A 26,445-nucleotide genomic window follows, 5' to 3' on the forward strand; every position below is an offset into this window, starting at 1 on the left:
TTATGATGAAGTGCATTGGTCAGTGTTGATTCAGCATTTCCATTTCTAAGAAATATTTCATTTGAATTTCTCTATTCTTTTGCATTTATGTTCCTCTCCCCAAATCTGTTTTTTCTATTTTCTCATATTGTGAATATATACTAAGTAAAACAAATTATATAGGTGTCATGTATGCACATTTTTTCAATCATTGTCATAAAGGCTTTGGTAGCTTTTTAGCTTCAATCCTGCAATATGATCAATATCATGCAGAGGGTTTTTTTTTTTTAAAAAAAAAAAAACCATAAACCATAGTTAAGCACCACCTCCCATTATAATGAAAAAGAAGATACTGTAGAGGTTGAATTTGGACAAATAGGAGGATGCAGAATAAGAAAGAGAATGAGATAATTATTAATGTTACCCTATTTGTTTAAATCTACAATGAATACGAGCATAGTAAAATTGTATGTGGTGACAAGTGGACTCGGAAATGGAGGTCAAACATTAAGAATTGAAAATATGCAGATCACAATGTGTTAACTGAAACTAAAGATTTAGAGTATAGATTTTCACTTACTTGGTGAAAGGAACACCTCAGGAACTGTTCTTAGGAAAGCAAAAATAGATAGTGAAAAATATGGCTTAATAATTATTAAGAAAACTAAAGGAATGTTAACCTGCTTAGAGAATTTGCATTTGACAATAAAGAAGTGAAGGTGGTATACTGTTTTGTTTTCTGAGACTCAATAATAGATAAAGATAGCATGCTAGAGAAGTAAAGAGGAGATTAATCCAAGGGAGAAAGGCAGTGACAAATTTAGATAAGGGTGAAGGATATTTCTATGACAACAAGGATCAGAATAGTTAAAGCCATGGTTTTCTCAGTGGCAGTATAGAGCTATGAACTTGGATATTGGGATAAAAGTGAAAGCAAGAACATTTGAATTTGAATTAAGGATTTTGAAAAATCAATAATAGAACCATGGATTGCAAGAAAAAAAAACTGTTCTTTTGAAGCAATGATTAGCAAAACTCACATACTTTGAACATAAATGGAGGATCACTGAAATATACCTGAAAAAGTTGCGGATTGCTGTCATGGAAGGTTTTTATCCATATAGTCACTAGGAGTTGGGTCCAATTTGATGGCATCAAACTTTGTTACAGATCCCAGGTGCAGTGATTCTTACTAACATAGACAGAAGTTACTTACAGGATTTTATTGCTTGGTTGTGGTTCAAGTCCTAATTGACTTGAATCCAGAGGAATATCTTCTGACATATTAAACTTTTGTTGTGCTATTATCTTTAGAACAGCAATATTTTAAATTTCTTTACGGATGGAGAGACGCAATGGCTCAGCAGTTAAGATGCTGGGCTTGTCAGCTGGAAAGTGCCATGTGATGGGCTGAGCTCCCATTATTCATCTCAGCTCCTGCCAACCTAGCAGTTTGAAAGCATGCAAATGCGATTAGATAAATAGGTACATAGAAGTAACAGTGCTTTGTGTTTCACTGCACACTCTGCACTCCAGCGTGATGTCATGTTGGTCACTTTTATTTTTTTCCCAGGATTATGGGGTTGCCTTCTACAGCTGCAATGTGGTCCCATGAAAGCACACATTTGCATTCTGAAACATGTTGCATTTGAATCTGAAGCGCTGTTCAATTGTCATAGGAAATCAATTTGATCTTTCCTCAAATGTTATTTTTTCCTTCCCTCTTTTTGGCAACTTAAGGAGAGCTCCTAGCAATGAGCTAGCATCTCTTCTCTTGAGTGGGCCTGTTACATGATGATCTTTCTTTAAGATAGTCATCGTCTTCTACACTAGATGATGGAATATTAAGTGTTGCAAGCATATTTTCCTAGACTTCCATATGCAGGTCTCCACAGTCATTTAGATATCAGTGAAACTTGATTCACTACTTTGATCACATACTTTAGAATTCCACCACAAGCCCACTGTGGCCCTAGACAGCTACTAATGCAGCCACACAAGATTATAAACTTTTTAACATTATTATGTGATATATATACATGGATCCAAGGAATTATAAGCTAATCAGCTTAACATCAATATATGGTAAAATCCTGGAAAAGATAATCAAGAAGAAGATTTGTGAGAAGCTACAAAGCACCCATGAATGAACAAGGTGATTAGTAGAGCCAGCATGGATTTGTTAAAAACCGTCTTGGGCTCAATACCCTTCAGTACTCTTCAATATCTTCATAAATGATCTAGAAGAGATAGGAAACTCCTCAAACATTCAGATGACACTAAGCTGGGGAAATAATACTTTGGAAAATAGGCTCAGGATCCAGAAGGATTTGGGCATTGGGTTCTATCCAACAAGATACAATACAGTGGTGAGAAAAGTAAGGTCTTACACTTAGGCCGGAAAAAATCAAATGCAGAGGTACAAAATAGGTGGTACCTGTCTAACAGTATTAACTGTGAGAAACATCTAGGTGTCCTTGTGGACCACCACTTAAGTTTGCAATGTGCTGCAGCTGCCAAAAAAGCCAATGCAGTCATAGGCTGCATCAACAGAGAGATAGCATCAAGATCACAAAAAGGGATGCCGCTTTATACTGTACTAGGGAGGCCACACTTGGAATATTGTGTACAGTTCTGATCACCATGATGCAAAAAAGATGCTGAAACCCTAGAAAATGTGCAAATAGCAATAAAGCTGATAAAGGAACTGGAGATTAAATAATATGAAGAACAGATGAGGGAGCCAGGTATGTGTAGCATATACATCTACTGTATACAGTATGTAAATTTTATGATCCTAGTGAGAAGGACATCTCAACTAGAAATACCTATCTGTAGTCACTGTTGGATCTTGCAGTTATGATTTGGAATGACCAAAACAAAAACAAAAAAAGAGCAAGAGAATAACTTTCAGAAGATATTCTTCGCAAAAGAAATAAAAACTCTCCACTTTGCAAGGTATTTATCTCCAGTTCTGGGGATGAAAAAGTCAAGGTATCCCATAGGGAGTGAAGTGGCGTTTTGTACATGTCTTCAAGCTGAGATGCTATTATAACTGTTGTGATCCCTTTAAATCTCCCTTTCCTCTAATAGGAGAAGAGAAGTTAGGCGTTATGATTTATGAGGCTTAGGAAGGTGGGAACAGGCTCTTGTCAAACAAACTAAGATGGAAATAAAAATATCAGTAAGAGCAGATTAGTCTGTAGAGTAGTTTCATTTTGCTATCTGTTTTTGCTTCTTACCCTTGTTTTCTGGTAGGTGACTTATCTTGCACAAAGAAACAAACTAACGATAAGCTTTTAGAGTCACACATAAATAGTTCATGGTTAAAGCACATAAATGATCAGCAAACTATTACAATGTTCCATTTTTAAACAACTGAGCTGGAAAATAAACAAAAAACTTTTCTTGGATAAATTTAGATAAGCAAATCATAGTTAGACAAGCTTAGTTCCTTCCACATATAATACAAGTATGATCTGTTCAGTCTGAATTGGCTACTTTGATGTTCTGCCAGCATTTAATTAATTGTTTTTTTTAATAAGAAAGGCTTCTATGAATGCTTTTTAAAATGTATTTTAAAGCTGTTGTTAAGCACCTGTTAGAATTTGCAGTAGCTAAAGTTTTTATGTATGTGGATATATTTTTGTCCCTGAATCAATTGATTGCATACTCAAAAGCTCTCTAGACTCTGCCCAATTAGCAGAACATCGGAGAACTGGTAATTCTGCTTCTAGTATATTTCTGTATGCTGGGCAACCATTAGTTAAAAACATATTCTTCCTAATGCAGTATTCTGTTTTTCAACAATGTTAATAATTCTTATGTATCAATGCAAATATCATAATTCTATATTATCATCCAAGGGAAATTAGGAACTTGGATCCTTACAAATTATCTACTCAGTTTGGAAAAAAAAATAGGAGTGAAAATCTTACACATTATATCCATTTAACCTGGTTCTTTCCAGCAAATCCTTTCTTTTTTATTTGCATGCCATTCTCATTACCATGATTAAAATTATATGAAGAAAGCAAAATGAAACATTAAAATGATTCAAAATATTAATGTAATGCTAAGGATGGCTGAATAACAAATGATACATTTGCTCATAAGCTCAGGATCTGGTAAAATTAATAATGCTTATGGATCATGCATGGGTGAAGAGAAAATTCTAGGGCAGAAAACTAGAAATAGTTTCTGTAGCCCCATGTTTCTTTTTCTAGTGAATCAGAATCATAAAGTTGTTTTTTTTAAGTGAGGAGGGAATACCAACAGAGCTTTCACACCTCATTTGCCATATTCACCACTGTGCGCTATTCAGCAGAAGACTGTGCTTCAAGGAGGTCAGTGAGAACCTATTAGCAGAGTCTTCCCCAGAGATTTCTTTGGTCTTATTGAGTTGGAAGTTAGCATGACAGTACTGCAAATAACTCAGTTGCAGGTTTTTTAACCGTTAGCACAGATTTCCCTATAGTGTTTGTCACTTCAGAAAATTATTCCTAAAAATGATGTCTTAGAAAGCTAGGTTTGACAGGGGCTCTTGTGAGAAATGCTTGGGAAGACATGGATACAGAAAAAAAAATGTGTCATGTTCTCCCTCCGCTACTTGGGACTTTATTGTAGCAGATGATGGTGGTGGTGATGGTTGTAGATAAGCTATAATTTTAATTAGAAAGAATAGGAATAGGAAACAAAATGGCCTTGTAGATAAAGTGATCCATTAAGAGCCGGCCCTTGTTCCTACTTAATCTTTATATAGGCTGATTTACATGTTAAACTATAGAAAATGCTGGCTTGTTGAATAAACCAGCTTGATGGGTTTGCACTTAGCCCAGGCCAAACAAATCAAACTGTCGCTTAGCTAATCCATACAAAGATGGAATGTGAACAATGGGTAAGTAAACCAAAAGAGATTCTTCAATGTCCCTGTGAATAATTTCACAGAAACATAAATTCAGTTTTGCTAATGGTAAAAGGATAAATTAATTAATATGGATTATTATGAAAAGCATAGCCAAGTCATAATAGTTGTATATAAATTATTTTATAATCACTTTTGAAATGCAATGTAGAATTCTATTTTTGTCACCTAAAAATGTGTAAGCCAGGAAATGACAGACACAATTATTAGGAGCACATACTCTTTGAAGACAGGTATAAGAATTCTTGAGTTCTGTATTTCAAATTAGATGAGTAAAAAAGGTATTATGTATAAGATGCTGTGGATTGTATTTATTATTCAAAATTTATTGCTGATATTTTATTTAGAGATCACACTATCTATTTTAATCAAAATGATAGGCTACGAGATCTCATTTAGACCTTCCCCATCTCCTGAAATAGATAAAAAAAAAACCATTATGACTAGTCTTGCTGACCTCTACAATCCCAGATTTAAAAAACAGATGACATAGGATAGCCTTTATAACTAGTGGTTATTTTTAGAATCCTGTCAGTAAATTGGAAATTTTTCAGGCAGTCCTAGATGCCAAAATCAGCAATGGAAACAAACTTGTCTGAAGAAATGATTTATCCTACAGTGTTAGTGTTCTTAAATCACGAAGAGTTATAACAGTGTGATACAACACCTGTTTTCTGTGCAGAAGTTCTCAGCTCTTTTCTCTGGTACCTTAAGTCACATTTCCCAGTGTCTTCCTTAGTTCCTGTAATAAGGAATGATAACAGCAGTTTGAATGGCACATAATGTTTATGCCAACACACAACGGGTATGGAGCAGGAATCCATGTCAGTTTCTCCTTCAGCCTCTCTATCCTGCCCTATCATAAAGAATAGAATGCAAAACTAATGGGAAAATTTAGAGCATAAAACTATCATAATAGATAATACTGAGCTAGATGGACAAATAATTTGACTTCCTTTAAGACATCTTTCTGTGATCCTATATGTATTCTAACTCTGTGATGGAATAAAGGTAGTTCTTGACTTACAACTGGTCACTTAGCGACCATTCAAAGTTATGACAGCCCCCCCATAGGAATACAGTGATTTGCTTATTGACTGTAATGTTTGCTTAACGAATGGATAAATAACATGGATACAAAACTGAGAAGAAACGTGACTTTGTTCTTATATATGATAGCAGCAAGACTTACATAGGCACATAGGTGGAAAGATGCATGAACTCCTACAGCAGAAGAATGGATTGTGAAATTAATGGAGCTGGCTGAGAAAGCAAAATTAATGACCTAGTAACAAAAATTAATGACTTAATGATTGCCATGTTCATTTAAAGATTGTGGAGTTTACTCAACAACTGCCACAAAAAAAACAACACACAAAATTGGTCATGTGGTTGCCTTGACTTATGACTGTCATGACTAATGATGAAAATTCTGGGATCCAATATAGTCATAAATCGAGGATTACATGTATACATCAAGTAAGGTAACAATATCATATAATTTTTACCTTTTTGCTACACTATAGCTTTAAATGTTGTGTCTAAAGTCCAGTAGAAATGGTTTCCTGCTGAAAGAATTTTGAAAACTATGAAAAAAAAAATTCAAAAATAAATTGTAGTTGATGTGAAAAGCTAATTATATGTATAAGCATTATATTTCTGTCCTTTTCTGATTCAAGAGTAAACAATTTTTTAAAAAATATTACTTATATTGATTTCATTGACATAATTCAAATAAACATAAAAAAATTATACTGTGTTTTAGATTGCAGGCATATATAATTCACCCTATCGAAAGTCACCTGATCCGTGGGAAATACAATTAAAGAAAGCTAAACCTTTGAGGCACAAAAAGAAGATTGAGAAAAATGCTATGGATCTTCCATGGCAGACTTATTCTGATTCCTTTGGTTTTCAAATGATGTCAACTCTTCCTCCAATTGGAAGACATAAACCACAGGTAATATGCTTAATGACTTTTAGGCACCCATTGCTATTAACAGCTGATTTCTTTCTAAAATTGCTGTAGGGTGATCCTTCCAGAGAACAATGAATTACTTATAGAAGAAAATATACTGCTCAAAAAAATAAAGAGAACACATCCTATAGGATTTCTTATAGGATGTGTTCCCTTTATTTTTTTTGAGCAGTATATATGTAGTTCAAGGTTGAACTGTGGGATCCTTGGTGCTCTCTGACCTTGGTTGTTTTCCTGCAGACATTTCATTACCAAACTAGGTAACATCATCAGATGCAGATGCAGTATTGAATTCCTTTATTCCCTTTTCTTCAGTCCCAATTTCTATTTGTACTGAATGTCACATTTGTAAGACTCTTACTTGTGAATGAGCAAATCTTCCTGCATCTTGATTTTCTTGGGTCTTCTCTTCTTTCAGTAATTAACCATCCAGAGTTGCATTTTTCTATGGCTAGGATATCAAGATCAGTCTGTTATATTTCTATATTTAGTCTTAATGTAGAAGCTAGGTAGAATTCAAGAAGACTCATTGTGAAGGATTCCAATCCCTTCCATCCCTTGCTGATTTCCCCTCCCCCCATTTCCTTTTCAATGATTATCCCTCTAGTTATTTTGTTTTGTTTTGATTCTCCCCCACTATGGTTTCCAAAGTGGGGTGGGATGGGGATAAATGGTACCATAGAGACATGGAAGCAGTTACATGACTAGAATAGTTAGAATACCCAACACTTTGTAATTTGTTTTTATTTTTTTCCATTTTTCTCTCCCCCCCACCAATTATTTGGAACTGATGACCTTTTTGCTAAAATGGCCATAACCCTTTTATAATAGTCCTCAAGGCAGAGAGCCTTAGAAGGAATATCAAAATATAGGAAACAATTTATCCTGATAAGATTAGGATGCTCATATGTTCTATGTTCAGCTGGAGCATGTTTCGCATTTTGAAATCAGTTCAGTAATTTTAAAAAAGGCATATACTGTTAGTACAGTTTATATGGTTTTCCACTAGCCTCATTTGCAGCCTCAGATTAAAAAAAAAAGTGGTAAATTTATCTACCTTGCTGAGAATGTAATCTTTTCACTCAATTTACTTTATTAAATTTTCCACAGATAAAAAGATAAATTTAAGAGATTTAAAAAGTCAACAGGAACATATCATTTGGAAGGTATAACTTTGTTAAATCTACATTATATAGGAATCATGAGTATTTTCAAAGTTAAAAAGAAAATGCCAGTATTTAGAAAAGGAGTATAAAATCTGTAAAAACTTGTTGCTGTGTTCAGTGATCAATTAAAATCCATTAAGCTATTCCTTAGGGTGGATGGAGTATCCTGATTATAATCGACCATTGTAAAACCACAAATTGTTATACAATGTGTAGATTTAATATTTCTCTTGTTTTAGGCTATTTTGTAATCTTTTCTCCCCCTTAGTCGAGACACCAAGAAACTTAAAGCCTTTTAGAACAAAGCAGAAGACTTTTGTTTATTTTCTGGTATCTTGAAGGGGGAATTTGCGGTATAATACTTTAATCCTTTCAGTGCCCTGGGATGTATGCTGTGGAGTAAATTTTCAAAGTGCTGTGCGTAGATTTAACTGTGTGACTCTTATTGATGTTAATGGGAGTCACACGGCTAAATCCGTGGACAACACAGTTTAGAGGTATATTGCTGAGAAAGGACATTGGCCTGAACTGATGAAACAGCTGGGAAAAAAAATCCAGCAGAATGTACTGTTCTGAAAATGGCTGGGTGATGTTAAAATGGGGATTTATAATTACTAACCATGCTTGTGGCTTAGTATTTTGTGACAGCAGTATTTGACATTAACTGTTTTTCCATATTAGCTACCATATGTTATGACAGCAAAAAAGTGCTCAAGGAGAGTGTTAAAAGTATAAGCTGCATTTCTTTCAAATTTTTAAGGAATAAATGTTAACTCGTCTTTAGATCTCACTTAAGGAAAGTGGCATTTAATTTATATAGACAATATTTATACTGCTGATAGGTATGTTCTAAGTATGACTTTTAATTCAGAAATAAACACAATTACAAACCATTGCCTTACACAGTAGTGGTCATCCATCCTTTATTCTATGTTTATCAGGTTTGTATGTGTATATATATATATATATCTGAACACTGGCAGATGAGTGGGCAGATTTCAGAGCTAGAATCTCAATTTTGATAATATTCTTATTTTGTAAGCTCTGACTGAAAAGCCTCCATCCAAGCTAGATTCTGTATTATACACAGTATTTATCGAATTCCGGTATAAATTTAACCTTCTTTCCAGAACAAAGCTGTGGGACAAACTCAGAAACACTGCTAGTGGAAATTCCATGAGAACTCTAAAATCAAGATTTGCTATCATATGCAAAGTCACTAGGCCACCATACCAAAGAAATCTGATCTCAAACAATTATCCCAGACATATGATAGAGATGCATGTTGAGTTCCATGCTATTCAATTTGTATATCAACTCTCTTGTGGCCAACATGAGTAATTCAGGATGCCATATTCAGAAACAAACCAGTAAGCACATTGAAATCTTACTCTAAGGAGTTGATGCATTGCTACTATTGCAAACATCCGTTGAATGAACATGAGTTCTGAATGCCTTAGCCAATTATTATTTTGAGAAAGTATTTGAGATGTATTATACTAAAACTCGGATCCTAATTTTTGTCATGTCACTCAGGTTGCATTCCTGAACATTAAATAATCAAACAGTAGAGCAAATTTAAACATTTAAGTACTTAGACATGGTTTTTCTTAACTTTTTCAAACCCAAGGCATATCAAAATTTGTAGTTCAAAATGTATACAAATCAGTGGCCAACAGTACAATCCAGTTACTTTGCTAGAGGGGCACAACGTAATCCCAGCACTAAAATTATAGTTGTCTGAGGCACACAACTCTTGTTTGGAATTCAGTTAGAAACATATTGCTACTTTGCCTCTATGGAAAGAGTTTGATCTATGCAAGAATTTACATACCGTAGATCAAACTCTTTCCACAGAGGCAAAGTAGCAATATGTTTCTAACTGAATTCCAAACAAGAGTTGTGTGCCTCAGACAAATATAATTCTGGCCATTGAAACATCCTCTCAATTATGTCATTATGATCTGGGCACTTGGGGCCGGGCTCATGATTATGATGTGGCAGCAAATTGCAATCACTTGATCACAACTTCCAACATATTCTGCCAGGTTCCCACAAGCAAAGGCAATGGAAAAGCCAGCAGGAAATTGAAAGTGAGATCCTCATTTAACAATGGCAACTAGGACTGCTAGAATTGATGTCACGGTGGTTGCAGTGTCCCATGGTCACATGGTCACCATTTGTGACCTTCCCTGCCAGTTGCCTACAAATAAAACCAATAGGAAGCTGACAATGAAGTTGTTCCTGTAAGTCACTTCCAATGGTTTTTCTCCTGAGGAGCCACCATTTTAGAGTATGAGATCCCAGGTATCTCATACTCCATAGCATTCCACCAGTCTCTTGCACTTCATGGTGCCCATGCGCCCACAGTACTCTCCCCACCTACCTAGCCTGTCCATCTCTCCCTTGAATCCTCCCATAGCCTATGCTGGCCCACCTGCAGCTCCATTGCCCCATTTGCTCTGGCACCCAGCCACAGCACATTTGTGGCTTCCATGCCCCCCCACTCCCCTTGCCTGGGCCTCTTCTTGTTTAACAACCCACACGGTCCTGAGGTTAAAATGGCAACCAGGATTGCCATCACTAAGTGATATGGTCCCAATTGTTGTAAGGCAAGAACTACTATATTCAATTCATGGCCTTTCTCTTGTTTTTTAATATTTTGTATACTTTGAAATTATGTACCCATTTTTATTATCTAACACGTGGTTTTGATACATTAATTTTCATGTCCATACTAAATCATATAGTATCAGACGTTTGCTACAAATCAGTTTGATCCTCAGCTCTCAATATGGCATCCACTATGTAGAAAGCACATGAACATGTCCCCAACAGAGAAATTTCTAACATCATCATTAGCATTCTTTATATATCATGACAACCATTCTTTCTACATTAAAGAATGAAGGAGAAAAGACACATTCTTGCCTTAGTATTCTTAATGTTGAGCCATATACGTTTTTCCTCACAGCACTTCCAAAAGATTATTCATAGTTATCTCTCATACTCTTTCACCGAATTCTTCTCTGCTTTATTGAGTTTATCAAGGCCACAAAAGTGGCATTATGAATTCCACTATTTGCCAAATCTAATTTTTAATATAGATGAGATTCAGGGAAAAATAAGAACCATGGTATACCAGAGTTAATGACCTCAACAATTTTCAGTGAAAACAATTGTAAAGTGTGTTTTCCTCTTCTGGTCTCTAGCCATGGATTCTGAGATAATGACCTCAGATTCAGCCCTTGACATTTTCAGTTTAAAAAGGTACAAGGAGAAAGTAGTAACATATTTATACTTCAATATGTGGAGGGCCAGTATTAGTATATTCCAACTAGGCTGGATAACCCAATGATTAACTCTATGGATTACAGTTCCAGCACTGAGAAATTTAGGATTAAGCCAGATGCTCTTTTCAGTATGCCATTGCTAATGTTAAACAAGCAATATGTTCATAATTGTCAGCTAAATTCATAATTGTCAGCTAACAGTCAATCTATGCTGAATAATGTGAGTGCCAACAGGCAACTATCAAGATGATTTATAGAAATAGAATTCTGTATAGGAATATTTTGCCAGATGCGTGTCATAAATATATGTAATTTCAAGGGGGTTTTCAGTCACATCTCTATTAGGATATTATCCTAGTCTTTATCCATCCAACTTTAATATTACTGTATGGATTGTGAATTGCCACTCCATTCCACACCAACTTTGCTTCTGTGCTGAATTGTATTGTTTATTCTGAAATGTCACATAAGAAGAATTGGATAGATTTTGAACTACAAAAACAAAACAAAAAACAGAAAGCCTCTTTTCTTTTGTAATATGTTTCTCATTTTTTATTCGATACAATAGAGTCAGATAAGGTCAGAATTAATTCTCTTTTTAGTTATTGTTCTTAGATGCAAATTTTTCAAACAACTTTAATAAATAATGTGTATTATTTTATGTCACTAACTTGTTTATCCATCCCATGTGACATATTCATTTATATTTCACATTTCTGAACCGTCCATCTTCCTCCCAGCTCTTAAATTTCTTTTGCAATCATTTAAAAGTTCTGAAATAGGAATAAATTTATTGGGGGTGCAGAAGAAATCTTGCACAATTCACAACTACTATAGTTATTGACATTGTCAATGGAATCTGAATGCTGTTTGTGCCTTTAAAAAATAAAGTTCCAGTAAAAATCCATTAACAACTTTCAAATATAGCAATCCTCTTGTCCAGCTGTGAAAAGTACTAGATGATACTTATTTGCCATTTGTGTTATTTATGGTCCATGACTTTTATGGTAACTGGTTCCTATTATTGGTTTCTATTAATGTAAAACATAAGTGAACATAAATGAGGCGTGAATCATTTCTTTTTATTAGCCCTGCAGTCTTCACTCAGTTCTTGCAGTAACTCCAGCTGTGACTTGTTAGTGATAACCTATTTAAAGAGATCCTTCAGAAGAAGAGGCATGATTAGGATTTTGCCTTCACTTCCTTTGGAAGGAGGGGAATTTGTTTCCTTACTTCACAAGTAGAACAACAGTGGTAAAAAAGGAAAGAGGCTGTAATTAGTGGCTCAGCAAAGTCACAGCTGACTGTAAATGGTATCAAGTTATAGTGCTAATGATAGTCTTGGTGAATTTATACTCACAATTACCTAAAGGCAAGAGGTAAGGCAAAGAATTTTTACAAGGCCTGACAACATTGTCTCCCCCCCCCAAAAACTGCAGTGTAGGAATTAGTTTATAAGTCATTCATATGTTCAAAAATCCCTACACCATTAACTACAAACCGATGCAATTACAGTATGCATACATATTGAACATTGTCACATGTATATAAAAAAGAGAGACTAGAGTGCTATTCTCTGTGCCAGCCAGCTAGTGATATGGGTTATATTTTTCATGTAGAAAAACAATTGTTTATCCATGTTTACCCTTAAATGTTATGATCTACATACAGTTTTTCCACTTCATTTGAAGTTTCTGAGAATGAGGTCTTATATAAAAGACATGTTGCTTATTAAAATATAAAAAAGTTCTACCATAACTACCATAATTGCTTATTTGTATTAAATATTAAATGTAGGTTTTATCAAAAGTTGTAGGTAAATATATAATAAGCCTATTTTTAAGATAATTGAAAAATAATCAACTTTATAATTGTTAAATATAGTACAAAATTTTCATGGTTAAAATAATAGAAATTGTAATGCACCCTTTTTTAAAATACTGAGAATTATTAATTTTTAACATTAAAAAATCTGTTTAAACAAAACATTTTTACATATATACCATAGAATGCGTCTGATGTAGAAAAGATTTGTTTTTTTAAGGAGATAAAGCAAGAATTTAGTGAGGAATTATATTTAACTTTCAGTTATTAGTTTAAAAAAATCTTCTAACCTATTCTGAATAGATATCTATAGAATTATGCTCTACTTTGCAATTTAAGTTAGCTGGTCATACAAAGAATTACAAACAGTTGGGACACATCTTTATCCATTCCCTCTAATAATGTAAAAACATATCTATGTTTTTATATTATTTGCATCTGAAAAAAACCCAAATTGTGGCACAATAAAAACTAACAAAACACATTTAAGCTTCAAACTGCAAACAGTCATTATTGTTTTTATTTTAAGAGAATATTGTGATTCTTTTTCTAGAAATTATCAGCATCTATAAGGTTAATCATTCATGGCTAGTCTTAATTTTAGTTTTTGGAGATGTTGGATTCTAAAATGAAGTTATTAATTGCAAACATTATTTCTTCTCTGTATACAATCTAAGCTTCTCCAAAATAAAAGAAAGCAAAAATAAATATTTTATTTGAAACTCTCAGGGACCCTTCCGTGATACTGTTGACGTACTGCACCAACGCTTCAAACCCTTGGAACCATCTGTGCGGGTGGCACCCTCAAGTTCTTCACTTCAACTTGCCCAAGAAAAACAAAAACAAGAAGAATGGAGAAACCGTATAAATGATGAAGTGTATGTGATTTATCTTTTCTATTTTATTTAGTATATTGGTCCTTCAAGCTTGTTCAGTTTATTTAGAATGAATGGGGACAAAATCTGTTTAAATGTGACTTTTCTAAACAGATTGATTCATTGGTTGGATTATTATTCTGCAGTAATTTGACTGATTGATTGATTACCTTAGAAAACACCAATTATGTGTATAAATTAATTAGTTACTTCATTTGACAAATTCTTTTACAGCATTGTTGTGGAAAAAACCACGATACTTACATCAGAAGACAAGACCACGAAGGGTTGGAGAAAACAGGCTTTATTTGTGCACAATGGTTCAGAGCATTCACATGACAAATTCTGAACCCTGAGTTACTCTGAGGGTGTCACTTTTATACAGCTTGCCGCCCACGCTTAACCTAATAGATGACTTCTTATCTACCTTTAACACACTAAAAGAGAGAAGTTCATATCTTGAGACAGCACACATAGGAAAAAGGAGAAGTTCACACAAACGGTTGTCTTACCACACCTTTCTGCACGGGTGCTATCTTACAACATCTGTGACTTTTAGTTGACACTGACACTTCTTGTAAAATGGTTTCTACATAGCATGAACACATCTCTACAATTATGACACACAGGTTATATGATTTAGGTTACATTTCACAGCCAAGCTTAATATTATCTATTAACTATTGTCAGCAACAAGCATTCCTATTAAGATATAGATATATTGAACTTTTTCCTGCCCACCTCATTTCCTCCCCTTGAAAATTCACTAAAATCATGAGATTATTGAGGAGTTTCATACCTTGGAGGATAACATAAGTTAGCATATTCCCCTTTCTCTACAAGGGCCATGACCTGGGCTATGGCTCTTTTCTCAACGAGCATAGAGAGGCTCTTGAAAATGGTGCAAGTAACAATAGGTAAAATACAAGGTAGAATTAGACAACCAAGGCAATGATTCCCACGAGGGACACAATGGCTTGCAAACCAGGCAGCTTTGGAAACCAAGATGTAAACACTTGGGTAAAGTCAAAACCTTTCCATTCTTGGTCAGCATTATGGGTAAGTTGCCTCATTTCAGTGGTCAACTGCTTAATGGTTTTTCCTGTCTCATCAATTTGCAAACAACAGTTGGAACGGTTGAACTTACCACAAACACCTCCTTCCTTTGCCAAGATGTAATCTAGGGCCAACCTATTCTGATATACTGCTCTTCGAATCTTATCAGTAATATCAGACAATATATTGAGAGCCTTTAAGATAGGGGAGCAGAGTTCCCTCAAATTCAGTGGGCTCTGGGCTTTGACCAGGAGAGACCCATTTTACATAGTCCTGATCCCAATATCCCAAACAGATTAGATGTCCTACCGGCACAGTATGGTTTCTGAAGAAACAGTTCCTCCCAACCAGGTTAGTAGCCAAAGTCCACACAGCTCCTGAGAAGCGAGTTCAAGCTGTCACGTTTCCAGCATTAAACATGTTATTATAAATTTCAGGGGTGGCCTCTAATGCTTCCCATGGCCATTGCTCCCCCATGTTGGTACCACCACATACAAAACAATTCTTTACAGTGAGTGTTTTTGCCACCTCCTCAGCCATTTCAATAAACAAATTAGTAGCTGTTGTACTCATAGGGAGGGGGTCATCTTCCAGTTTCTTCAGATTATCATATACAGACCAGCCTAAAGACCTAATTTGCCCATCATAGATTCTTTCTACTTGGACCGTGAGGTAGGTCTTAGGGTCTTCACCAGTCCCCTCAATACCAAAGCCATATAAACAAAGTGTCTCCCTGTAGTAAGGTCCACAAAACATTCATCACAAGGAGGGACATGGCCTGAAGGGTAAGGTCGTGGGTCCCCCAAGAGATATTCATCACCACTTACTTCCTTATGATCTCCCTCCCTCGTGGAAAGACCTTGTCCCACAGAGAACTTAAAGTGTGGGATGGGGTGACAGCCTTACTGATATTCAGATCATCAGGTTCAATTAACCAGTCCTCAGGCACACCCTCAACCTCCTTCTCTTTGACTGTGATCCCTCTATGCAGAAACAGAGAGTTAATTATAACAGTGATTAACAACAACATTACCACCACCCAAATCGTTGGGATGAGCCCTTTCCTAATACAGGCAGTTTTCCTCATTCTCTGGGTGGAATCCATAACCAATTAAAAAGACTTTTAAGACAAATGATGTGAACGCAGTTTCCAAGGTAGGGACTTTTTGTTGCCCGTGCGATGGGTGTTAGCTTCCGGAGTAACACCTGCAGGGGTTTGCTTCACCTCTCCCGTTCGCAGGGGTGCAGCTTCCGGGGTGTCACCAGAAGAGGAGAGGCTCCTTCTCCTACGATGCAGTGTGAGTTTAAAGGGTTGAGCTGGGTCACTATTCACTTTCCATTGGGTGGGGGCTGCCAATTTAACCCTGGACCAATGGATCCACAATTTGATTTCAGCCACCTTAATAGCAAGGGGAGAACACATAACAACAGTATACAGCCCTTTCCACTTTGGGCTTAAGACTTCCCTCTTCCAATCCTTTACCCAGACCTCCTGTCCCGGTGGTATATTATGTGTTAGTGTAACCAAGACATGGGGTCTTTGGGTTAGAACATATTGGTGTAGCCACTGGACTGTAGTGTTAAGAGCCTGCAGCTGTTCTAATTTAACAGTATCTGCCACTTGTTCAGTGTTCTGGACACCTGGTTTGAGTAAGTTGGGGACTCTGCCATACAATAATTCAAAGGGAGACATGAGCAGCCCCCTTTGTGGGGCACACCTTACCACAACCAGGGCCATATTTAAACCATCTGGCCACTTAAGCTGAGTCTCCTGACATATTTTTGCCAATTTTTCCTTAATGGTCTATGTATTCTCTCCACCCTTCCTCCTGATTGAGCATGGAAACTACAGTCAAGCTTCCATGTTATTCCTAGCATAGCTGCTATCTTTTGGGTGGCTCTATGGATAAATTCAGGACCATTATCTGAAGAGATTCTAGATGGCAACCCATACCTAGGAATAATAATATGAAGCAAGGCTTTTGCGACCTCAGTTGCTTTTCTTCTTCTTCTTCTTCTTTGTAGGGATGCAATCTAGCCATCTAGTGTATGTACATACTATGACTAGCATTGCTTTATAGGGACCTGAGCATGGCATGTCAGTAAAATCAATCATCAAGGAATCGAAGGGATAATTTCCTCTGGGCTGATGTTCTTGAGGCAGTTGGGGTCCTTGCCTTGGGTTGTTGGTGGAACAGATCTCACATCTAGCACAAACATTTGCTGCAATACTGTGTATTTTGTCAATATAGACCTCTCTCTTCAGGGCATTTGCCAGCACCGCCCTTCCCAGGTGCAGTTGCTTATGAACCTGTTGCACTGCATCCCATGCCATATATCCTGGGATAAAGACTCGCTGGTCTGGCAAAATCCATCAACCATCTTCCTGCCTTGCTTCCAGCATCTCAGCTTTGTTCAAGTCTTCCTGAGACTAGTTTGGTTTACCCTGGTCCTGTTCCTCAGGGGTCCACAAAGCTAGACAATTTGTATGCTCAGAAGGTGCCTTTTGTGCAGCCATATGAGCTTCCCAGTCTGCCTTATTATTTCCTAATTGAATATCTGATGCTTCCTTCCGATGGCCTTTGCAATGCATTACAGCTACTTCCTTAGGCTCCCACACACTATTCAGCAGACGCAATATCTGTGGTCCATATTTAACATCCTTTCCCCCTGAAGTTATAAGTCCTCTTACTTTGTATAAGGCTCCATGGACTTGCACTGTTAGGAATGCATACTTAGAGTCTGTGTAAATATTAATGCACTTTCCTTTTGCCAACTCCAGAGCTCTAGTTAATGCATGCAGGTCAGCTAGCTGAGCATTTGTACCGGGCGGAAGTTGCTCAGCTTCCCATACTTCCTCCAAAATCACCACAGCACATCCTGCCTTTCGAATGTCTTCTTGCATAAAACTAGTTCTACCCGTGTATATTGTAAAGTCTGGATCAAGCAGGGGGACATCTCTCATGTCTGAGCGGCTAGCGTAAGTTTCTTCAATAGCTTGTATGCAACTATGTGTGGTTTCCAAGTCTGGTTCAGGCAGCAGCATGGCTGGATTCAGTGAGTTTGATTAAATTAATATAATCATTGGATTATGTATTATTAGAGCTTGATACTTCAGCATGCATAGGTTGGTCAGCCACAAATGTCCTTTCACTTCTAAGACAGCTTTAAGAGCATGGGGTGTGTAGATATCTAACTTTTGTCCAAAAGTCAACTTGTTAGCTTCCTGTGTTAATAATGCTGTTCCAGCACTTGCTTTAAGGCAAGCCGGCCATCCTCTGGCTACATTGTCAAGCTGTTTAGACAGATAAGTGACCGGGTGATGCCAGGTTCTGACCGCCACATTTTGCTTTGTATCTACAAACAGTTGAAATAACTTTTCCAAGTCTAGTAGACCTAAACTAGGGGCACACATTAGAGCCTTCTTGAGAGCGGTGAAGCTGTTATTTTCTTGCTGTTCCTATCGCAATGGTTCTTTATCTCCCCCCCCCTTTGTGGCCTCATATAGGAATTTTGCTATTAAACTAAAGGTAGGGATCCATATTCAGAAGAAGCCAGCAGCAACTAAAAATCCTCTTAACTCTTTCCTATTCTTCGGTACAGCAGCTGGCAGATAGTAGACGATGCTTTGCAAAACCGGGGGGGGGGTTGTCCTCTGCCCACAGGTGTGGCATATTGAACTCTTTCCACTTTGTGTGTGCTTCTACTGCTTGTGCCAGCATCACCATTCTCCATTCCTCTGCATGGGGTACTTCCATCATCACCTTTCCATATTTTATGGCCATTGTGCCATCCTCTTCAAAGGAGATCTGTGCCCTTAGTTTACAAAGCAGATCCCTTACCAATAAAAGAATTGGCATATATTCAAACTGATGGGTTATAGTTTTTCCTCCCCATAGTGCAACTTAAGGGCTCCAAAAAGGGTCGCTGCAATATTTTTCCTGTTGCTCCTTGTATGTTGATAGAGTGAGGGGAGGCTTGGCTTAGGGGTTGGGTTAGGACTGATCGGGTGGCTCCAGTATCCACAAGGAAGGGAATAGGTTTGCCTCCTACTGTTAAACTGACCACAGGTTCTGGGAGGTGGGCTGAACCCAGTCGGTCTCAGTCCCACTCCTCTGCTTCTGCCAGGCCTATGAGGGGAGTCCTTGAAAATCCTCTTCTTCTTTCTCTCCCTCCCTGGCTTCTCCTCGGGCCACCTCTGTAGCTCTTCGCAAACCTGCCTCTTCCCCCTCCTTTTTCTTCATCCTTTTTTCTTTCTGGACATTCACCCTTCCAGTGTCCTTCCTTCTTACATATGGCACACTGGTTTTGTCCTAACACCCTTCCCCATCCTCTACCTCTGCCACCTCCCCTTGACACCCCCATCATAGCAACTGCAAGCAATTCAGCTTTCCTTTGCATTTTCTGATCCTTTTTCTTTTCCTCCTCCTTTTCTCTATTCACAAAAGTCTTTCGGACACTTGATTTGTTTTTTTCACTAAATGGGCCATAATGAAATTTCCAAGCAAGAAGGTCTGATGTAATAAAAGGCATATGTTGGAATAGAGGAGCTGTGGCTGTTTCTGCTGGGTCGTCCTTACTGACAACCAATTGATCTACTTGTCTAAGGGGAGCATTCAAAGATGCTTCCTCAGTCTTTGTCCTCGTTTGTTCGGCTATCAGTCCTCCCACTTCTCTGTCTTCTGTTTGCAGTCCCATCCGTTCCTCCTCTGCCTTGGACCCCCTCATCACCTCTTGCTGAAGGTCCAGTTTGGGTCCCTTGATCCTGGACATCTGGTTGGATTATGGCTTGTCCCCAGCTTTTTCTATCTTCTAAACTTTTTAACACAGGGGACAGTTTTGCATTTCTGGATCCATGGTGGAGGTCTTTGCAAGCCGAGCCACACATCAATACAGGGTGCCTGGTCTGGGTGCCCTAACATGGGATTGAACACTAACTGATGTACTTTTAGAGCAATGAATGGATCTAGTGTCCCTGTGCTTGGCCAGGGACACTAGATCAATATGAAGGAAGTGATATTCTAATTTGTAAGGACAATTTTGGGAACCAACCTCAGGCATCCTGATTAGATGGCCAAGCATTCTGTTCAGTTTAAAACATGGTGTTTTCACTCTTGTTCCTGAAACAAAATCTGAGGAAGAGATTGGATAGCCATTTGTCTGGAATGCTATAGTGTCCTGCTTGAGGAGGGAGTTGGACTTGTTGTTGTTAATTGCAAAGTCGTGTCTGACCCATCGCGACCCCATAGACAATGTTCCTCCAGATCTTCCTGTCCTCTACCATCTTCTGGAGTCCATTTAAGTTCACACCTGCTGCTTCAGTGACTCCATCCAGCCATCTCATTCTCTGTCGTCCCCTTCTTCTATTGCCCTCAATCTTTCCCAGCATTAGGCCCTTCTCCAGTGAGTCCTTCCTTCTCATTAGGTGGCAAAAGTATTTGAGTTTCAACTTCAGGATCTGGCCTTCTAAAGAGCAGTCGGGGTTGATCTCTTCTAGGACTGACCGGTTTGAACGCCTTGCAGTCCAAGGGACTAGCAGGAGTCTTCTCCAGCACCATAGTTCAAAGGCCTCAATTCTTTTGCGCTCAGCCTTTCTCATGGTCCAACTTTCACAGCCATACATTGCAACTGGGAAAACCATGGCCTGGACTATACGCACTTTTGTTGGCAGGGTGATGTCTCTGCTTTTTAGTACGCTGTCTAGATTTGCCATAGCTTTCCTTCCCAGGAGCAAGCGTCTTTTAATTTCTTGGCTGCAGTCCCCATCTGAGGTGATCTTGGAGCCCAGAAAAATAAAATCTCTCACTACCTCCATTTCTTCCCCATCTATTTGCCAGGAATTGAGAGGGCCGGATGCCATGATTTTGGTTTTCTTAATGTTGAGTTTCAAGCCAACTTTTGCACTCTCCTTCTTCACCTGCATCAAAAGGCTCTTTAGTTCCTCTTCACTTTCTGCCATTAGAGTGGTATCATCTGCATATCTTAGGTTGTTGATATTTCTCCCGGCAATCTTAATTCCAACTTTTGATTCATCTAGCCCTGCCTTTCTCATGATGTGCTCTGCATATAAGTTAAATAGGCAGGGCGACAGTATACAGCCTTGCCGGACTCCTTTTCCAATTTTGAACCAATCAGTGGTTCCGTGTCCAGTTCTCACTGTTGCTTCTTGACCCGCATATAGGTTTCCTAAAATAAATTATGTGATTTTAACTGGAACTGTGTCTCATTTTTCCTTTAGGGCTGTATACCAAAGGATTAATTTTATTTTTAGTTACCATAAGATTTTGTAGTAGCAAAAGTTTCAAAGATAGTTAACACAGTCAAATGTTTCTACCCATGTTTCTTTGAGCTTATGCAGCAGAATCACTTCAAGATGTTTAGTTGCCTAAGGTAGAATAACAAATAGTGCTTCACCCATCACAATATTTGGTATCCAAGGAAATCAGTATTATTTTTGCACCTGATATAAAACTAAACAACTTAGTTTTTCAACTCAAATAATAATAACTTGAACAATAAATTGCTTCATTTTCAAAGCATGATCAGTTACATGAAGCATCTGCCTTTTTAGTCATGGTAGGATTGGCCTGTTTTGATAGTACTAATTACCACTTCCAGTTGATTGGAGAGCAAATCTATCATTGGACTTACTTAGAAGCAGCAAAGGGATGTGAAATACAGTAGCCCCTATTTAATTCATCAATCTTCCAAAATAGGTCATGTCAAAACACTGTGTAAGTATTTTACCTATATCAGTTTTTCGAGAACTTCTTTGCCCATATTGTTTTTATGTAGTATGAAATATTTCCAAGTGTGTATTGTCCTCACTTGGACAAATTATTTGAGATTTTAGTTTTGTGTTTACAAATCTGAAGAGCAAAGGGAAGTTGTAAAACAAACACTCAATATTATGTTGAACCAATCTCATATATCAGGATTCTTTTTCAAATGATGTCTAGTTTTTCAGACGCTTTCTAACTTTAGCAATTTGAATATTTTCTGGACTATGACTGTACTCTGATAAATAGGGATTATCATATATTTCAGATAATGCTTTCTTAACCATTCAACATTCTGTTTGTAACTCTTCCATTTACTTTAATTACTAGCACAGTGTGTGACATTTATTAATCAGCAGAGCCTTTTTAAGTTACAATACTAAATCAGCTAACCCCATTAACACAGAATACCCCATACAAGCAGTAATAGGAATGGTAGTTACTGAGAAAATCGTATTATAAATGCTGGTGCTCTAGGGCACAGTTAAGCATGATTACCCTCTTTTGATCCAGTATTCCTCTCTCTCTTCTAGCTAATTTCCACTGGAAATTTACAAAGTAGTGCCTTCATTTTTCCACCTTAATTTTTCTAATGAAGTTCTGGTATTTTATAACACTGGGGATGCAGATAATAAGCCTCTCTATAATTAAGGGGCTCTAGAATAGTCTGCAATTAAGAAGTCTCTGTTATTTTTGATTATATAGGAACTAAGCTGCATTTTATCTGAAACTTTTGCTTCTCCTGTAAACTAGTATTACAATCAAACAGTGTAGTTTAATATCAGAAAATGAGAAGTATGCAATGTTAAAAACTGATAACTGGTCAATAATATAAATGTTATGTAACCAGAATTTTCTGCTGTTTTTTAAACATTTTTTTTTAATATTTTGCAGAAATAGTTTATATTATAATATAATCTTATTGAATTCTCTGAATTAAATTTTCTTCTTCATATGTATGAAAATCCTCCAAATATTTGATGAGGACTGTCTTATCAACTCGTAATCTTTTCTAACTTCAATAAAAATACAAACATCTTCAACTCTAACAAGATCTCTTCACTCATCCTTATAGCCACATCTATATGTGTTAATAGCCTTCAACAGCAGTGATAGAATAGACTACCCTTAAATAGCAGTGTCAGGATACCAATAAAACCTGATCAAAACATAGCAAAAAGTATTGATAGGAGTCTGGATGGTAGGCCGCTGTTATTCCAATCTAGAATCACCAGATTTTTACATACTGTGTTGCAAAGCTGACTCCTATTTAGATGATTAGTTTTCATTAAGTGAACTCTACTGGGTAGTCCAGACCAGGAAACTGGCTCCTCAGGAATACCAGAATTATACTTTATTGACATCAGCTGCAGTTTAGTATGGTTGAAAGTCTTGAAAGAGGTGTTTTTCCTACTCTCCCTCTTATACTCCCAGAGAGTAAGGGAGGAGTCATCCAAAGTCTCTTCTCAGGACTTAAGGAATGCTTATGTCCATTGTGAGTATGTAGTGGATTCTGAATATTTCTTTCAAGACCATCTCCTTGGCTCTTTACAGATTAATATTATATTTATGTAGTTTATTCTTCCTATTTAAATTGAATTTGTGAAATATATTTTGTTGGCTTCGACTTACTTTCCCAGCTTGCCAAGACTGTTCTAACTCTGGGTGTTCTATCCTGTTGTGTGTTACTGCCAAGTAATTTGATGACTTCCTCTGCATAAATTCATCCAGTTAAATCAGAAATGTATGAAACTAGAATTTGTAGAATTTGTCTGCCAACAAATATTAACATTACTGGGTTTTTTTTTTTCATTCCTCCAAATTTCTCCTGGGTAATTTGAATGTGGAACATTAGATATATCCAGGTAGGCGAGGCAAAATTAAAACACCATCACACAAATGCCATGTCTTTCTTATGTTATTACTGTATGTCAGGTATCAAGATGGAAGTGTGTAATAATATTTGCTTTATGACATTACAGTGTGCATGTTGTCATTTTTGTGTCATTACGGAAGGCAGTGGACACTGCAAGATGTTATTTAAGTTTTCTGCCTATTTCGGTAGCCAGAAGCATATCTCCACAATGATATTAGTAATATTTCCTTCTCTTTATTTTTACCCAAATGTTCTCAACTAACTTACTACGTGGAGTTTTATGGTTTTCATTAGATGTGTGCAACCTTTTACATAAAGCGTTGCTTTGCTCCCTTACAATTTAATGTTGAGTTCATTATACATTATTTCAGAAAACTTGAACACTTTACATTATAGTGCATGTGGCAAGCTCTGCAGCTATTATAGCATTGCAATATTCTTCATCTGAATACAGTTCTTCATGGAGTTTGGTTTTACAAAGCTGAAATTCACATCCTGTAAGAATCAAATTCCCACCCAGGACCATTAAACAAAACACATGATTTTTACACTTATTTGAGGAGCAACTTTCTAGAAGCACAAAATCTTCAGCTTATTCAGATTAACATAGCTCTCTGATTTAATTTGCAGTTCCCAAATTATAAACAGGGAGGTCTGGTTCTACATAACCATTTAAAATCATTTAAATTCAATGTTTGCTCCCCATTGCTTTGGCAATTTCATATTCAAACTTTATGAAAGCCATTTTGTTATATGCTTTAATTTACTTATTCCTTTGGATCATGAATTTTTTAATTTTCCAAAAATATCTTCAATATCTCTTTCTGATCTTGGCTATTCTCCATGTTTATTTTATTATAACATGCTTCCTGGGAATATAAATTTAAATTTAATTTCTGGTAGCAGGATCAGTAATCCTAGAAATAATGGAATTTGTACCATAAAGTACATATTTCTATAATAACTAAGTAACATTGTCACTGATAGTTTGCAACAATGTGCACCTTATCACAAAAAGCAAAACTTTTTTTGAATATTAAGCCTGACTAAATTCCAGGCTTCCATAGACAAATTCCTAAGTACTAGCCTTGTCGTGTCAGTCATCATCCAATCCCTGGAGAGAGCCAATTTTCTTTAATGTCTGAACTGAAGAAAAATGTACTATTAAAATGCAATTCAGAAGTGATAAAAACTGTAAGTGAAGCAGCCGGTTTTTTGTACCTCCTATGTATACTCAGGGACATTGGGGCCACATTAATTTTTTGTGTGTGTGATGTCCATCCTATGTGCAAATTAGCCCTGGAAGTGCTATAATCCATCTTATATGAGAACCAGCTGGCCCATGAGTATATACATGCTTCTGTAGCTTTGTATAATTTAAAGCTCTGTTTCTCCTGTGCTATTGTTTTGTTAATTTTCAACAGCCCTTGGTTTAGAAGGCTTTATGGGCAATTTGACTGGCCAGATGCTAATAAAGACCAATTTGTTTCTCCACAAGGAAGGTTTATTGATGTAATTTACAGCTGATAAAATATTAATTTCTTTCAACAGAGAATTTTTAAATAACTTTATTAAAATAAACAGGCTATTTTAAAATAAGTAGGCTTTTTAATTGACATTATAAAAGTAGTACACAGCAAATATATTGTAATATTGTTAATGCTTCAGAAAATATAACTGTCCTCAATTTTCCCCTTTTTTCACACTTTTCTACATAACCTCTTAGAAAATAACTTTATAAATTTCTTTATAGAAAGAATTTAACACCTGACCTGAGTTATTCCAATTCAGCAAAAATTTAGAGATGCAGTGGGGAAGATGATCTCATGAAAGCTTATAGCCAGGGCTTTTTTTCTCATAGAACGCCCAGAACAGAGTTCCAGCACCTTTTTTGGATGGAACCTTGTAGGGTAGGCAAGGCGGGTTGTATGACGTATGTGAACTCCGGCCCCTTTTCTTTTTAGGAAAAAAGCACTGCTTATAGCTAAAAGTACTACATGTGGCACAGCCCTTGAGAAAAAGATGAAGAGTTATAGCAACCCATAGTATATAATGTAGGAGTTAGATTTGTTCACAAGTGGTATATAAAACGATTGCACCAAAGGACAATGGCTTCTGCTCTGCATTAAGTGTTGATGTTTAAAGTAAAAATTCAGTCATTTACATCTCAGCAATTGTTTTTGTTTTATACCTGCCAAGGTATAAAAGGTATAAAGTGCTGATGAAAGGTCTCATTGCATTAGTTCATCATGGGGAAATGGAACATAGGGCCTTCTCTGCTTTAGCAGCCTAATCGTGAGATATTCTTCCTTCAGTGGTTCAAGATTCACCCGATTTCAGCGCTTAGTTAAGACCTGCTTGTCTATACAAACCTGAAGATACCATCGGTTTTTCTTTGGTTTGGTTTATTAAATATTGTGTTTTATTTGTTCTTTAATCTCTATGGTTGTCTATTCATTGTGCTCCATCATAAATCAATGATGTGAAGCAGATTAAAAATATTTTAATAAGTAAACATCAGAGTTTAGCTCTTCCTCAGTAATTTCTGTGCTAACTAACTGATTATAATATCCCTATCTAGAATAGTTTCCAAAATTCTACTCTACTGATTCTACTGCTTATTGATACTCTACCTTACTGAGACCTCTATTAAAGTAATGTGATTCAGTTCCCTTGAGGATCCTTTTGCTTTATG

General features: G+C 36.7%; 1 protein-coding gene across 2 annotated transcripts in view; it reads left to right on the top strand.

The window, feature by feature from the left end:
- Positions 1–26,445, top strand: part of SPATA17 (spermatogenesis associated 17) — a 91,446-nt gene that overhangs the window by 40,071 nt on the left and 24,930 nt on the right. For both annotated transcript variants that reach the window (XM_039340390.1, XM_039340391.1), the window contains exons 7-8: positions 6,669–6,863; positions 13,894–14,042. In XM_039340390.1, coding sequence (XP_039196324.1) covers positions 6,669–6,863; positions 13,894–14,042 — 344 coding nt within the window. The remainder of the gene's footprint in view (positions 1–6,668; positions 6,864–13,893; positions 14,043–26,445) is intronic.

This window comes from Crotalus tigris, unplaced genomic scaffold (assembly GCF_016545835.1).
Source record: "Crotalus tigris isolate CLP2741 ecotype Arizona unplaced genomic scaffold, ASM1654583v1 scf7180000017744.3724543626:3957646, whole genome shotgun sequence".
In the NCBI taxonomy this organism is placed as follows: domain Eukaryota; kingdom Metazoa; phylum Chordata; class Lepidosauria; order Squamata; family Viperidae; genus Crotalus; species Crotalus tigris.